The sequence below is a fragment of the Hydra viridissima genome, unplaced genomic scaffold (genome assembly GCF_058129835.1).
Source record: "Hydra viridissima isolate aposymbiotic clone 2 unplaced genomic scaffold, HvirCarnegie_v1 scaffold_12, whole genome shotgun sequence".
NCBI lineage: Eukaryota > Metazoa > Cnidaria > Hydrozoa > Anthoathecata > Hydridae > Hydra > Hydra viridissima.
In genome coordinates, this window is record NW_028324311.1 from 15,814,917 (window position 1) to 15,831,633 (window position 16,717).

General features: G+C 26.3%; 1 protein-coding gene and 1 long non-coding RNA gene across 7 annotated transcripts; one reads left to right on the forward strand and one right to left on the reverse strand.

The window, feature by feature from the left end:
• Positions 1-789: 789 nt before the first annotated feature.
• LOC149881511 (uncharacterized) lies at positions 790-12,007 on the forward strand. Of its 5 annotated transcripts, XR_016445570.1 has the most exons (22): positions 790-979; positions 1,977-2,031; positions 2,339-3,205; positions 3,309-3,347; positions 3,611-3,655; positions 3,806-3,859; positions 4,141-4,237; positions 4,345-4,510; positions 4,606-4,798; positions 4,912-4,950; positions 5,412-5,561; positions 6,017-6,079; positions 6,238-6,303; positions 6,388-6,432; positions 6,651-6,722; positions 6,906-6,962; positions 7,067-8,147; positions 9,539-10,081; positions 10,225-10,389; positions 10,803-10,862; positions 11,447-11,532; positions 11,868-12,007. XR_016445570.1 is itself a non-coding variant. In XM_090068635.1 (19 exons), the coding sequence occupies exons 1-18, from the start codon at positions 2,020-2,022 to the stop codon at positions 10,380-10,382; spliced, it is 3,747 nt and encodes a 1,248-aa protein (XP_089924761.1). In that variant the 5' UTR covers positions 1,264-2,019; the 3' UTR covers positions 10,383-10,389; positions 10,803-10,862. The 5 variants fall into 5 exon arrangements, 1 of the variants encoding a protein (XP_089924761.1); XR_016445571.1 differs by lacking the exons at positions 790-979; positions 6,388-6,432 and having other exon boundaries at positions 1,263-2,031; XR_016445572.1 differs by lacking the exons at positions 790-979; positions 5,412-5,561 and having other exon boundaries at positions 1,263-2,031.
• Positions 2,483-14,750, reverse strand: LOC149881512 (uncharacterized). 2 transcript variants are annotated; one of them, XR_016445575.1, is made up of 13 exons: positions 14,380-14,750; positions 14,234-14,283; positions 13,586-14,031; positions 11,810-13,523; positions 11,116-11,161; positions 9,831-9,873; positions 9,532-9,621; positions 8,069-8,138; positions 7,680-7,731; positions 6,881-6,948; positions 3,455-3,497; positions 3,152-3,200; positions 2,483-2,668 (listed from the first exon to the last, which is right to left on the reverse strand). It is a non-coding gene; the product is annotated as an uncharacterized LOC149881512 (long non-coding RNA). The 2 variants fall into 2 exon arrangements; XR_016445574.1 differs by lacking the exons at positions 7,680-7,731; positions 8,069-8,138; positions 11,116-11,161; ... (2 more) ...; positions 14,234-14,283; positions 14,380-14,750 and adding an exon at positions 10,018-10,231 and having other exon boundaries at positions 9,532-9,873.
• Positions 14,751-16,717: the final 1,967 nt, after the last annotated feature.

Below are 16,717 nucleotides of genomic sequence, written 5' to 3' on the forward strand. Positions count from 1 at the left end.
TTACGATTATAAATAAACCAACTGTTAAACAATTGAAATATTGTGTGCGTTTTTCTATTTGTTCTTTCATAATTGTGACTAGATAATTTACAACGAACTAAAAAAGATGCAATTATTCGTAATTTAAAAATATAAAACGCTTTTATTTCAGAAACTGAAGTAAAAGTCTGCCTCATAATTATGAATGACAAGAAGAGTTAATTTATGGCTGTTCCGCAATTTTACTAAAAGGTAAAGAACTTCGCAGACTTAAAGTCATCTATAAGAAATGAATGCAGTATTATATATTTTTGAGTAGTGAAAATGTTGTGGGTAAATTATCATCTTTTAGTACTTGCTTCCAGATTTTCTAAACTGTTGATTCTCGTAACAGTAAACTAACTAGTAAAGTTCAAGAAAGAATTTTAAATTGAGATATCGAATGACTTCTCAAAGATACTATTGAAGATTAACAACACTTTTAAAAAAGCTCACAAAGGAATAATATTTGCGATATTAAAAATGAGGCAGTTGTTAGTAACACTTAGTTTCCGAACCAGAAAACTTAAATTTAACTAATGATATTTTGCATAACAGTTTGAGGAAGTGAAATCAGATTTTTAACCTAATTAAGAGTGAAAGTGGAAATTGGATTTAAGAACAATTAAGTAGAAGTAAATAAATTAAGAACGGGTTAACAAAAGAAAAGCAAACAAAGACTCTAATACCTTTCGAGTAACCTTTTACTGTTAAAAAGTTGTTATGAAGTTTAAAAGTCGTTAATTTAATAATTCATCTGCTTAATAAGTCGGTAACCTTAGAAGTTGGTTTCTATCCATCACTGGAATTTGACTTCATTCTTTTCAAAATGTTTCCGATTTACTTTAATTCTCATTTTAAAAACGTGAAATTGACTCCTTGAAAACGTTTAAATAGCCTTTAGGAGATATCAAAAGGCATATGTGACCGAAGAAGAGTGTGAAGAGTAAGAGATAGAAAGGTATTTCTTATTTATAAAAGTTTTGTGTTAGAAAATTCGCGAGGTTATAATAATTTTGCTCTATCTCCATGTTTAAACGTTGGGAGAAAGTTTTTGATTTTTTTTTAAAGTAAAAAATGGTTAAAGTTTTAGCTGTAATTTAAAAAAAAACAACAACAACTTATGCTTTAAATAATTTGTTTAAGCAAATTATTTAGAAAAAAATGTGTAAAATAAAGCGTGTTTTAAAAGTTATTATTGCTAACTAAAATTAACAACTCATTTTCTCCCAACTTTTAAAACGGGAAATGGAACAAAATAATTCTAACCTCGCGAATTGTTTCTTGATTTTTTATAGAGTATTTCAAAATTACTGTAACCTAATATCAAGAATCTTAGAACAGTAATAAAGGTAACCCAAGTTGAGATTACCTGGTTATAAATGAAACCCATTTTTAAGTTATGTTTATTCTATATTTACTATCATCTTTCAAATAATTGGAAATGTTTTCAAAAACAAGTGTTTATAATAAAAAATAGACGTGGATTTCAGTTAAACATTGAAGCTTGAGCGTTAAAAAAAACACTTGTTGAGTTTTTAAAAAATGTTTATGGATCTCATTATAAATTTTGCCTAATTTCTACATTAGCTACTGTAATGTGCAAATTTGGAAACCGAATTTCATGGCATATAATTTGAATTTCTTATAAGTTTCAAACTTTGGAAAATTTTTTAAAGAGATGTAAAATTTTTTATTCACCTGTAATTTAACGTAGTTGACTGGATTACTTACAAAAATAAATAAAACTAACAAAAAATTTTATTTATCATTACTGTCATAAACACGCTCTCTTGGTTTATTAGTACAGTGAACAAAATTAAAATAAAGTATAATAAACAACTAAACATCTGCTTAACATGGTTTTACATTAAGAAGTAGAGAAATTAATGTTTTTTCTACTTTAAAATTATACATGCCACATCAAAAGCAACATTAACTTAAAACTTTATATTTAGAAATATTTTTAACTGTTTTCCGAAGTTCTGAGGACTATTGAAAATGAGTTCTACGGTAAGCAAATTTACTTTTTAATATAGTATTATTATATAGATAAAATTTCTTGGATAATCAGATATTATTAAATTTCATTACTTATCAAATTTTTAACATTACTTAACTGATTAATAATCAACCGAGTAATAATAAATCTGGTAATACCTGACAAGAAAATCTAAGATAATAAAGGTTTTGGATCACTAATATTTTCAAAAATTCAGCGCAGCATTCACTACTATCTCATCATAAGTTGTTACGTCACTAATTTATAAATTTAGCATAATTAAACTTTAAACGTTATTATTACTGATTTATATTACAGCTTGTAAAAGATGTTGCTGAAACGGACTGCATAAAAAACTATGAAGTATTTGATATGCCTATAAACTTGGTTTCCAAAATAGGTGAAGGAACATCAGCTTCAGTCTTCAAGTATAGCTTAGGAAACAAACAAACGGCCGTGAAGTTGATTAAAACCCAATTTTCTCAAAGAAAAACAATGCTAATTGCAACAAAATTAAAAAAACTACAACATAAAAATGTTGTAAACTTTCTAGGTTATTCTGTAAGGCCAACCGCTTTGTTTTTTGAATTATGCGCCACTAATATTGAACAAATGGAAGTCAATAATCTGTCTCAGCTCATTGATCTCCTAAATGAAGAGAAAATTTTTTTATTTCAACAAAGATTAGATTTTCTTTTACAAATGTCAATTGAATGTTTGCACGAACACAATATAGTTCATAGAGATATCAAGCTTTCAAACATTTTAGTGACAGGGCATCAGTACAATGTAACTTTAAAAGTCAGCGACTTTGATGACTTTGTTGATATAAAAGCAACAGTTACATGTAATAAGACGAAGCCCAACAATCAAGGAATGACCCTTGCCTACACAAGTCCTGAACTGTGTAATTGTGAGGTGGAATCTCCAAACAAAAAATCCGATATGTACGCTCTTGCAATAACTGCATTCGAGCTTTTTAGCAGTTTTTCCACAGCATGGCATGGTGTTATACCATTGTTTAAAGATATACTTTTGCTTGATGCAATCAAATCTGGAAAACGACCAAACATAAGCCACATTACCGGTTTATATACGGAAAATACAATTAATGTGGTTATAGTTACTAACCTGATCGAGACTACATGGCAAGACAATCCAACGGCTAGACCAACCATATCTAAGGTAATAAAAAAAGAAAAGCTTTAATTTCACTTTCACTTTGAAATTTAGATATAAAAATATACTAAAGATATATATAACAAGCTCATTAACAACATTTTTTTAGTGGAGAGAAACAGTGTCAAGTATAATAACATCTGTCATGGTAGGTGACCTTTCATGTTTTAGCTACAGCAATAACAAACATTTTTATTGCAAACTTGTAATTTATTTAATTCAAAAGTTGTTTTTTTAATATGCATCCTCACATACCTATTCATTAAAAATTGACTACCACGCCCACCTTTATACTAGGCTAAAAATAAAACTTCTGAAAATTTATTTCATGCAATGTGAGAGTAACAAGAGTAGTACAATATTCCAAATGTTATTTAACACAGTTCATTATAAATACTTATATTAAATTAGGGTGCACCAATTCAAGCATGTGACATAAATACATCAACATTGCAGGTTTGTTTTTTTTTAAATAAAACATGCAAACAAGAAAACTTGCAACTTCTACAGACTTTTAAGTAATTCACTTTTAAAGAAGTAGTTCTGAAAATAACCCTTCAATAGCACACAACTTTCTTCCTAACTATTTCAAAAATACAATTATAGGTATCAAGTAGCATTCAGCCATATCATGAAGAGAAGATAGTAAATAAAAGTCAGGTAACAAACCCATTAGGTTACTAACTCAACAATGATAACAACAAAGAGCATTTATATAACTTAGACTTTAGTAATTATCATTATAATATTTATAATAATTAAAATATATATTATAATAATTATAATAAACTTTATATTAAAATTTACTTTTGCTGCAGAATTTTATTCATATAAATCCAGAGGGAAAAAAAAACAACATTTTGACTGTCCTATGTTTTTATATTGTAAATAGCAAGCCAATTTTTTAGGAGAAACTCAGTGATTAAAAATTATAATTTTAGAGAAAACGTCTTTCTCCAATTAAGGAAGCAAAGCACTACATTTCATTAAAGGAAGATCCAAGTTATTTAAAAAGAGAATTTATTAACCAAACAAAAGGTCAGAAAACTTGTCAGAAAATATATTTCTACAAACTTTCTAATGTAAAAAAAATATCAGAATGAAATATTACATAACAGATATCAAATATGGTTTTACTTGTATAGGTTTTGGAGTGTTTGCATGCAAAAGCTTAAAAAAAGGAGAATTCATAGTAGAATATAGGGGGGATTTCGTTGCAAAAAGCACACTGGAAAATAAAGAAAAGTTATACGAAGAAACAAATGCTGGCAGTTATGTTTATGACTTTTTACACAAAAATATTGAATACTGGTACTAAACTAAATTTTATTCTAAAATTCATCTAAATTTTATAATGTTTTCTTTATTTATATTGATATTCTTTTAAAACAAAAATTTTTATTTAGCATTGATGCAACTCCATACAATGAATACTTAGGACGCTATGTTAATGACTCAAAATACTTTGCAAATGCATACATGAAAAAGATTTTGCATTGTGATGTTCCTCATTTATGTTTATTTGCTTTGAAAGACATTTGTGTTGGTGATGAAATTCTCTACTTTTATGGAGTTGATAATCTAAAGTGGCATGCTGAGGTTTTTTTTATTTTCTTCTCAAGTTTTAACTACTTATTTTTATATTTTGCCAATTATTTGCATTCCCTAGTGATTTACTTAAAATGTTACTAAAAAACCTTTTTTTAACTCAGGAATTTCAAATGAAGACAGAGCAAAAAAGAATATCAAAGGTAAAAAAACCTTTTAAAAATTTTATCCACACTTTATAAGATAATAACTGTGTGCACAACTATTTAATAATACCCAAATAAATTGTTTTGTAATAAACAAAGTTTGCTGCACCCTACCTCTAAAATCATTTTCACATTGTTAGAGCCGTTCTGTTTTTAGGGCTATCATAAATTACACTTTTTTTTTTCTTCACAAGGATGAATAATAACTTAAGTGAGAAAGATTTATTTTTGAGAACAATTTACTGATTTTTTTAGTTCTAAAGTTAATTTTTGATTTTGAAGCATTATTTTCTTGTTATCTCAAAGTCAATTTAAAAAAACAAGATATTTTTGAAATTTTTTTATATTCATGTTATATTCACTCTTGTTACTAAAAAAGTATAATCAAAAAGTGTTTATTTTATATGAGAAAATTGATCATTTTTTTTTTATTGAAAAAAAAAACAACAAACATTTAGATTGAAAAATTACAAAGACCGAAAAATGGCATAGGACCAGTTGAGAAAAGTGCACAGTTAGATAAAGACAAAGAAGTCAGAAGTGATGCACAGTTTAATAAAGTCACAAAATTGGCAGCTACAGATTGTGATGAAAAAGACAATATTCAAGTAAATATTTCTAAAAAAAGACTAAATGAATATATAACAAACATACATGATATTATTATTTAAAAGCAAACTTTTTTTGGCAAAAAAAAAAAACTTCCTTCACATGTTTTGCAACATACTTATAACAGATTCATTATTTTAATTATATTACTTCTTGTATTTAATCTTAAAGGTTCATCTGATGTACTCTAACCCTAAAAATATTCTTAATAAAGTAAGGATATTTTAAATATAGGGAGTAATATTTTTTAAAACCTAGTATTTATAAGCAAACTCAAACTCATAATGAAAATTCAAAAGATATTTGACTAGATTTCTACTTTGATTCTGTTAATTCTATTTCTTTTTCAATTGTTATTATACTTTTTTCATCATTGGTTTTGGCTAGTGACTTTATCAATTATCAAAAAAAAGAAAAAGAAAAAAGAAACATCTTTTTATTTTGTTTACAATAGATTTTTTCATCAATCACCCAAGAACATCAAAGTGAAAAAGAGTCTTTACCCCAAACTCCACAGGTATACTGCTTTTGTAAACAAATTCATGCTTTTTAATATTTGAAGATTGATTAAAACTAATTGATCATTTGAGAGCAAAAATATTCAGCATTTCAAACTTTAATGGAAATATTTTATGTGCAACAAATGATATAGATTTTTAAAAATTTAATTTAAAGTCCTGTGATGAAGAAAGAATTGATACTCTAGAAAATGAAAGCACATCAAGATCAGATTCCAGTGAGGTATGTGAAGTTTTAACTTTAATTTACTACCACTTCGCATTTATGATATGATTTAATTTAAACAAAATGCTAATGATTTTTTAGGATGACATTGATTTTGAAGCTCTTAACTACAACTTAGTTTTAGAGGTAAATTTATTATTTTATTTGTTAAGCTGAAAACAATTTTAAATACACAAAATGTTTTTTGAAATACACAAAATGTGTTATTTAATTTAATTTTTTAAATGTTATTTGATTATGAATAACTTTTCCATGTTTAAAGTGATCAAAATCAAGTTAAGTTTATTGCTGTTTGATTTATTTTTGATTAATGTAGCAAATATCTTAATCACATTTCTTTGCAGATATCCGATATTAAAAATGCCAAAATAGCTTCAAGCACTTTTATGATAGATGATGTGACAGACAAATCTCAGGTAAAAATTAAGTTGACTTTTTAATAAAAAATATTTTAAATACTTAACATTTTAAAAACTAAGAAAAACACTGATTTTATACTAAACATAATAAATCTTTCTTAGCATTATATGAAATAAAATCAAGAAAAACTATTAAAAAAGAAAACATCTCTTACTTCATACTATTGTTAAATATTCTAGGTAGGTCAAAACAGCCAACCAACATTGCCTGATGAAGAAATGCCTAAAAAAGTTAAGGTACCTTTGAAAAATACATTTTTTTTACACAATTTATAAATCAATCTGAATAAAGTTAAATCCCAAAATTTTCAGAAATTGAAATTTAAAATTCTAAACTTTAGAATGTAAGAAAAAAGAAGCCACATCGATTTTGCATTTTTTGTAAAAAGTTTACATCATATTTAACAAGACACATAAAGCTTATGCACAAAAGTCATCCAGAAGTTGAAGTTGCATCATCAATTAAATCAAAGAAAGAAAGAGATGAAGCTTTTGGAATGTTTAAAAGAAAAGGGATTTTGGAAGTCAATGTAGCTGAAGCTGGAAAAGCGGAACCAAAATATGAAAGAGAACGAGAGGCTCAAAAATATAAAGAAGTTAGTTATTGCAGTCAATACCTTGTGTTTGTTTCAAAACGATTCTGGCACAATCATGTGAAGTCGTGTCAAAAACACTCATGTCAAAAAGTTCTTCCTGTTCCAGTGGGGCTTCTAAGATTACCTGAAGAAGCAAGATTAAGTGATGAATTAAAAAAAAACATTTTATCACATTTTCGAACAGATAAAATTGGTCAGATTTGCCTAAAAGACATAACAATTCTTAAAATTGGTTCAGTCTTTTATGATAAAGAAAAGAGGAAACTTGATAAAGTTATGGAAGCAAGAAGCTCTGTCAGAAACGCCATGAGACAATTGGCACATCTTTACAACCTATTTTTACACTTCAAAAACTTACCAACACAAAGTAAAGATTCTAGTAGTATGTTTTTGCGCTCTAACTTCTTTGCCTTAAGAGAAGCAATAGATATTTTTACAAAAAAGGCAGATTCAGGCATCAAAGCTGGTTTAAAACAAAATTTATTTTATTTAATAAAACGTGCTGCAAAAGTTCTTAAAGCATTATATTTATCAGAAGCAAATGACAATGATGCTAGTGAAACTGACAAGTTTGTTAGTGTTTTAGAAATGTGGGAGGACTTTATCTTTGGAGATGCCACTTACCAACTAAATAAAAACAAAAACGTAAAATCCCGTAAACCATCTGAACTTCCAGTTGAAGAAGATGTGATTGCTTTTTGCAATTTTGTAATTACAAAAATGGCAGATTTAGCAAAAGATTCCTACCAATGGTTTGACTCTGAATGTTTTGTTGAGCTTCGGGATTGCGCATGTGCAAGACTTACATTGCTAAATGCTAGAAGAGGTATGGAATTACAACTATTGTTTTTATACTATTTAACAAATTCTAAAATAATATCAGCTATTAACATCATATCATTTCAGGATGAACTACTTCCATATAACTTGCATAATCTTAGTTTTTTATAATTACAAATACAATTTTATCTAAGCTTAAGAAAAAAAAAATTAGAGCTTGTAACTGATGTTAATGTAATTTTAAATAGTGTTAATTTAGCAAGATAACCTTGTGGTTTTTTACTATAAAAGATATTTTGTAAAACATAAAGGTTTTCAACTAATATTTATGAGATTGACATAAAAGCTTGTTGTTCTCACAAACTTTGTGGCTTTAAAGTCTGTTTACTTCATTTTTTATGTTAATTGTATACAAGATCTTTTTTTAAAATCTATGCCTACTTTTTAAGTGATATAACAAGGTCAAGAATTATAACACATGATTAATAAATCAATAGTTTCTGCTAAAAAAATAAAAAATAAAAAAAAAATAAAACAAGAATCCTCATAAAACAGTATTTGAGATTTTTCTTTGATTAAAGTAAAATTGTTCTTCGTATAGAATATTAACAGATTTAAATAATACAAATAATTAATTATATTGGTAAACTAAACAAACCTAGTAGAATAAACATATGAAATGGTAGATCATTATTATAAATATATGGTAAAAATATAAAGGCTAAGTGTCAATAAATATCTTTTTTTTTTTTTTCTTTTATAATAATAATAACAGTAATAGTAATAATAATAATTATTATTATTATTTATCTTTTAATTTATTTTATTCAATAATATCATTATAACTTTATATATTTTATTTAATAATATTATTTTTAATATTACTATTTATTATTACTACTATTATTATTATCTTTATTATTACTATTATTACTATTATTATTATTATTATCATTATCATTATTATTATTATTATTATTATTATTATTATTATTATTATTATTATTATTATTATTATTATTATTATTATTATTATTATTATTATTATTATTATTATTATTATTATTATTATTATTATTATTATTATTATTATTATTATTAGTATTACTATTATTATTATTTTTGTTATTATTATTATTATTATTATCATTATTATTATTATTATTACTACTATTATTTTTATTATTATTATTATTATTATTATCATTACTATTATTATTATCATCATTATTACTTCTATTATTATCATTATTGTCCTTATTCAAATGTCTTAATATTATATTTAGTGTTTATATATACAAAATGTGATATATATTAGAAAAACAAATAAAAGGATAATCCAAGTAGAAAAAATTAAAATTTTTTTTTTTTTTTTTTTTTATAAAAGTAGTTATATAAAACAAACTTTAAATTTTATATTTGCATTTTACATATAAGGTGGTGAACCAGCCAGGCTTCATCTTGATGAATACCAACAAGCTATTGAAAACACATGGATAGACAAACAACGCTTGCTTGATCTAGATGAGATTGATCAAAAGCTAGTTGAAACTTTAAAAATAACTTTTATGTCTGGAAAAGGAAACAATCATCTAGTTCCTGTTCTTATTCCTCCAGATACCCTTCCAGCATTAAAAATTATAGCTAATAGCGATATAAGAAGAGAGGTAAATATACCAGAAGGAAATAAGTTTTTATTTGCATGTACAAGAAATTCTGAAGGACATACATCTGGTTGGAATGCTGTTCATAGTGTCATTCAAAAATTAAATCTAAAAAAACCAGAAAACTTGAAAGCCACTACAAATCGACATAGAGTGAGTACATTATTTTCTGCCCTTGATTTACCTGAAAAGGATAGAGCAGTATTTTTTAAGCATATGGGCCATTCAAAAGAAATAAATGAAAACACCTACCAAGTACCACTTGCCTTGATGGAGATAACTAAAGTTGGAAGACATCTTCTTAATTTTGACTCAAGTAGGTTTAACTTTTTATTATAATTTGAGAATTTATCAGATGTTTCATGTAGGAAAAAGAGCACTTAAGCTCAGCTCTTAGAAAAAACTAGAAAAAAAAAAAAATTTTAACTTATATCTTTTTGATTTTATTTTCTTAAAAAGATGGAAGTTGTTCCAAGACACTTAATGAGAGCTCAAGTTTCCCTCAAACTATTAATCTTGTATCTAACAAAGCTGATGTTGAACCTAAAAATGACATAGATAAAGCTTATGCAGATTCATCAGCTGAAAGTCAAAAAGGAAGTTACAGTTTTTGTTAAATTTGTGGTAAAGTATTTTATGTTTTCCTAATAATATAAGAAAAAGTCTTTTTGCATAAATTTGCACAAAAAGTCCAAACTTATGCAGAAATTTAAACATTTAAGAGCTGTTCTAATGTTTCTAAATTTACTGTTTTTACTTTAGTTTCCATAATATCCCATAAATTTTATCTTATATTTTGGCTAAAACTTTTTCATTTAATTCAGCATTTAATAAATAAAAGTACTTTGTTTCAAAAGTTTCGCATTCTTATTTAAATTTTAGCTACCTTTTGAAATCATGTAAAAGGTCAAAAATAACTTCAGTGTAACTGAATGATCTACATTCAAAATTTTAAACACTGTTCTTAATTTGACTGTCAGATTTTAGTATTGTTGAAAAGTATGGTTTTTTGTAACTTGTATCATTTGTTCTCTTAGAAATTGTGAAAAGAAACAAAAAGAGACAAAAAGTGGAAGAACCACAAAAAGATTTGGCAGGTATCTAATTATTTAGTAACAAATATAATTTTTAATTAGTTTTTTTGAAATGGTTAACTGTTTCAATGTTTCTGAGATATAAATAAAATTATCTGTAAACTAGAGAATCATATTTATAATAAATAATGTTTCCATAAAATTTGGCAGCCAACAATTATTGGCTTAGAAAAAAAACAAATATTTTAAAGCTTTTTAAAGATTAAACAAACAAAACAAAACAAAAAAACAAATGACTGAAATAAAAGAGAAATACCTCAAGACACATGGCGCTCCAGTGTTATTCATCACATTTTTATTTGCTAAAATAAAAAAAACAAAATTAAAACATACAGAATAAATGAAAAAATTAAAATATATTAAACATTTTAAAAAAGTCATAACAAATAAACCAGATTTAACATGACTAAACTTCTCCTAATAGTTATATATATACTCTACACAAGTATTATGTAAACATGATAGTGGTGTAGAGTATAAATACATATATATATGTGTGTGTATCTTTTTTTTGAAAAATATTTCTTTTTTATTTTGCACAAATATGCTCTAATTATTATTATCATTTTTTTCATTTTATTTTTTAGAAAGAGAGTTCATGTTTGGGTGCAAAGAGATGAAAAAATACTGCTGGACAAATTTCAAAGTTGCATTGATGACAACAAAATGCCAAGTAATCTCCATTTTTAAAAACTATGAAATCTTTTACGCTAAGAACTATGCTTTTGATTATGTTTTACAATCTGAAACATAATCATGAGCATAAAAAATAACAAATAAATATTTTAAAACCATAGTTCTATATAAATTATAGATATACATTTATAAATAATTATTGATAATCTTAATTTCTGCTTAACTAATAAAAAATATAAAACAAACAAATAAGAGATATAAAAAGGCAATATTTCAAACTACATCATGAAAAAAAAAAGATTTAGAACACTAACTGTTTTTTCATTTGGATGTGCTAGCAAAGAAGATCTCTAACTTATTTTTTTTTTTTAGGTAAACAAGAGTTGCTTGAGTTTTTGGAAGAGTTTTTGAAGGAAATTCCATATAAAACAGCTCGAACCAAACTTACAAATGAACGAATGAAAAGTTTAAATAAAAAGAAAGAACGTTTAAAAGATATTAACATTTTATAATCATAGTTATTTTTCCTTTCTTGCGATTTTTGATTCTATTAGGGATCCTAAAAATGAATTACTTGCTTGTATTTGAGTTTAGTCACCTAGATTTGCTTTAACACTTTGCCTTTGTCTAACAGATGCTTTAATTAATGCTACAGCAGCAAATAATCAGAATTGGAAAATATGTGTATTAACTTGAACTGCTAACAAACAAAAGCGCGTCAAAGATTATCGCATCGTGCTAATTTCTTTCCTTGTAATGCTGTTGAATTTATTATAAAAGTTCTCAAAGTACTTTGTTTTTTATTTCACGGCAACCGAAATTTTTTAAATATTTGAACGGAGAGGTCGTTTTCTTGTAATAGGGAAAGATGTTTTTGAAGCATAAAAGTTGTTACAAAAAGCCTACAAATCTGGTGGCGGATTTTAAAATTCGTTAGATATTAAAAGTCGGGCTCATAAAAAACTTAATTTTCATATTCAAGTTTTTTTTTTCGTGCCACGTACCTTTTTCCTCAAATAAAAACTTGTTCTTCTAATTTTTAATTTCTAAGTCAAACGATTTCAAATTTATGTAGGCTTATACAAACAAAGTGTTTTGCAAATTGGCTTAAATTTTTTTCAAAATGACAAAATAAAAATTTTTGATCAAGATTCAAAAAAGAAAGCTGACATGCTATTGTTTTTTTACATGGTCGCTTTAAACTTTTTCTATTAATCTTTTGATAGTGGCTCCTTTTTTCATTACTTGGTAATCTTTCATGACTTGTGACACAAAGTAAAATTCAAATGTAATATCATAATAATTCATTAATTGACCTAAGTTATAAAACTTAGTGCAACTTTTTTAACTTTACACATCTATCCGTAAAATAATTTTCTAATTAGGAAATCGTGCTTTGAGTGAAAATATTTCTTTATTAAATTTAAATTTAAGATTAGAAGCGAACTTTATCTATTTAAAAGTAAAATTTTGCATGTTGGTGATAATTTTTACATTTTTTCAAACATGCCAGAATTTAAACAACATTTAAAAGAAAACTAAAACTGACTGCAACATAAGCTATTTGCTCATTTTTAAAAACATCCCAAATTGTGTTTAAACATTTTTTAATTATTGCAGTAAACTGTTTTCTTTCTCTTTTACCTCTTATCGTCATTATCCTATGATTTTCTTAAACATCATTTCATAATATCAGAAATTCTATTTCCTTTGTATTTGCATATACTAGTTGAGACTGAGGAGTAGCTGCCTCTCGGAAGAAATAAAATAAGTTTTAAGATTAGAAATAGTAAAAATGTTTTTGGGGAGATGTCTAGACTCACGGAGATAAATAAGTTTAATTGCTATGCATAGTTGACAAACATACACAACAAAACACCGGATTGTTTTATATATGCTTGTCTTTTTACAATGTTAACACGTACTAAAGTTTGATGAGCGCGGTTAAAAGAATTTAAAATTTAAATAACCCTAAAGAAACATTTTTGTATAACGCAGGTTTACAAAATGGTTTCTATGGTTCTAATACTGATCAAACCGCGTTTAAGATTTAATTCGAACCTTAAACGCGGTTTGATCAGTATTAGAACCATCCACTATGCCACGCGAACTTCAGGATAAGTTGTTGTTATTTTAAATATATACGCATTTTCCAAACAAAAACTTCCTTCACTGTATTACTGCTAACAAAGAAGACTAGACAACACTTACGAAATAATATACACAAAAATTTTTTTTTACACTAAATTTTATGCTAATAATAAATTGTAGGGGATGAGATGGGGAAAAAGAAAAACATCTGTGCTTTGTAATAAATATATGTCCTCAGGCCCATAATTGTGTCACAGTGGGGTTTCGAAGAGACTACAGCACTAACAGCCATAATCTACACCACCGTTTAATTCCACAACTAGGGTAAAGTGAGCACGTATTCAAATTTTGAAAGCTATTAACTATTTATTGTTTTAATTTTTTTCTTTCTCTTCTTCTTTTCATCATCATTTATTTCAATGATCATCTTAAATGCTATCCTTTCCTAACATCAAAAATTTTTTTTTTACTTTTTACTTTTTACATGTTGCCTAAATAAATAAATAAATAAATAAAGCTGATTAAGATATTATAAAGATATTCAATTTTAATCGAGTAAAGATATAACTTTCAGAAATACTTTCGAGACAATTTTTTTCTCGTATGATGAACATTCAAGCAATTTAAGAAAAAAATAAGCTACTTACGGCTTCGTGTTTATTGACGTCCATTTACTGTTTGCAGAACTGTTTTCAAACTTTAAAAAAAAAATTAATTTATTCCAAACAGTATAAACAAAGTGTATAAAAGTTATAAAGGTTTATAAATAATGAGTCGTATAACATTTTTTTACTTTTTTTTTTTTTGCAAAAAATATCGACCAAGAGACAACATGAACATAATCAGACAATTCCGTGTATTTATTTATCTATTTTTTTTTTATTTAGTAATTCTTTTGATAACCAAACAAACAAACAAACAAAATCAAAAAAATGCGGTTTCATTAATTCTTATTAATTAATTTTATAAAGGAAGTTGTTTTGCAGTCGGAAACATGGGACGCATTAAAATGAACTTTTATATACGTGTAGTCCTAGTATAGCTTTTAAAGATATTTTTTATTAAGGTCTACATAAAAAAATCAGAAAAATTAAGGGCTACACGAAGTTTTTAGAAAATATTATTAAAACTTTTTTTTTATATCAAGTTTACATAAAAGCTATAATCAAAGACGTAAATAGGCCAAAATTAAAATTTAATGAATATTTTAGCTAAAACACAGTGTCGCCCTTAACGCGGTTTTTTTACCATGTAGACCTAATAGCGCTCTTAGAAGTATATATATATATATATATATATATATATATATATATATATATATATATATATATATATATATATACCTCTAATATATACATATATATGTATATATAAACGTAAGGTCAACGCCCGCTGTTTGTTATTGAACGTTTGATATGAACGTTCAAGAGCTGTAAAAATAACGTTCGCATAACGTTTGCAGTGAACGTCTAACGTCATGACAACGTTTCTTGAACGTTAATTGTTAGCTGGGTAGAATCACACCTGCAGTTAAAATTAAACGTATATTTAATCAGGGTATATTAGTTTACAATAGAGATTCCGTGTGATTCTTTAATTTAAAGTAATGTACACTGGGGGAAATGTTGAGCCGGTTATGATGACTGTAACAATCACTTTAAAAAAATTCCGCTGCCGTGCTACTCTTCAGTTTTAAGTAAAGTTACTGGATTAGTTTTTCTTTTAATATCTTTAAATTATCTTCATGAAATAAATTACAGGTAACATCTTACAAATGGGGAGGATAAAAAAAGAACAAACCTTGAGAGCTGCAATTTTTAACGATAACTAGAGATACTTTAAATTAATGACGGCCGTTATCTACATGCATTAGCGAACATATTTGGAATTCAAAAACAGTGTGCTGCAGTTTTTAAAGTCTCGGTTTTAGAAAGTACTTATCATTTGTCTTACAACAAATTAGTTTCACAAAGAATTAAATTCTTATGCGATGATTTAAATTTATACCTTAATGCGGGATCATTTGATAATGACATTAGTTTATCCTTTTTGTTCCTTTCAGGGAGTTATTAATTTTTAATGTAGATTTCCTCTACCGATTGAAAAAGGTAATTAAATATTATGTTTTGAATACGAAAGATTTGATTAATGAAGTTTCGAGTTTTACGGACTAGTTAAGGTATAAGACCCCTCAAAAATCTTTAAAAAAAATTTTTTTTTATGTAATTTTGGCACGAAATTTATTGCTGAACACGAATTTGGAAACCATTTTTAAAGATTTAAGTTAGTTCTTGAGATATTTAATATTTCCTTTGACTGGGTAGGTTTGGTCTGCTTAGAAACCCGAATAAGTAACGGGTTTTTAATAAGAATTTCGAGCTTTTTCATTACATTTTTTTTTATCTAATAAACGTTCTAAACGATGAGTAAGTCATGCAGAGTAAAACAAAGTACTAAAAGTAAAAAATCAGGAAGATTTCATGGAAATAGATAAACCAGAAATTTGCTAAATGATACAATTTTGTCAGTAGCTTCTTTTATTAGTATTGAAAAAGACAATCTTTGTTCTAGCACTTTGTTGAATTTATCTGTATCTTTATCTTTATCTGTATTTATCTGTATCGTGGCTCTGCACTTGGTATGTAAATGATTGGTGCACAAAGAATGTTTAGTCGTTCGATCTAACAAATTTAACAAATACTATAATTAACCGTCTACAAAACTACTATGGAATTGCTGTTGTAAAATGTAAATGATTTAGAAGGTATGAAAAAGGCCATATTTGCAACGTTGTAATATGTATCTGCAGCTGAAAATAATTGGCATGATTATTGCCCTGATGGTATCAATAGCTGGTGTCGTTATAATCAGGACAAAGCTAATAAAACCGCTGCCTACAAACAAGGCACAGGCCTTTTACTCTCAGTTGTCAGCCATTTAAAACCTATTTATTTCAATCTATCTCAAGAAGAACTTTTTAAAAAATGCCTTCATGGTAGTACCCAAAACCAAAATGAAAGTTTTAATGGGATGATATGGCAGCGCATACCCAAAACAAAGTATGTTTCTTTAACACAGTTGGAGTTCAGAGTTTATGACGGTGTTTCAAATTTAATATTAGAAGAAATGCA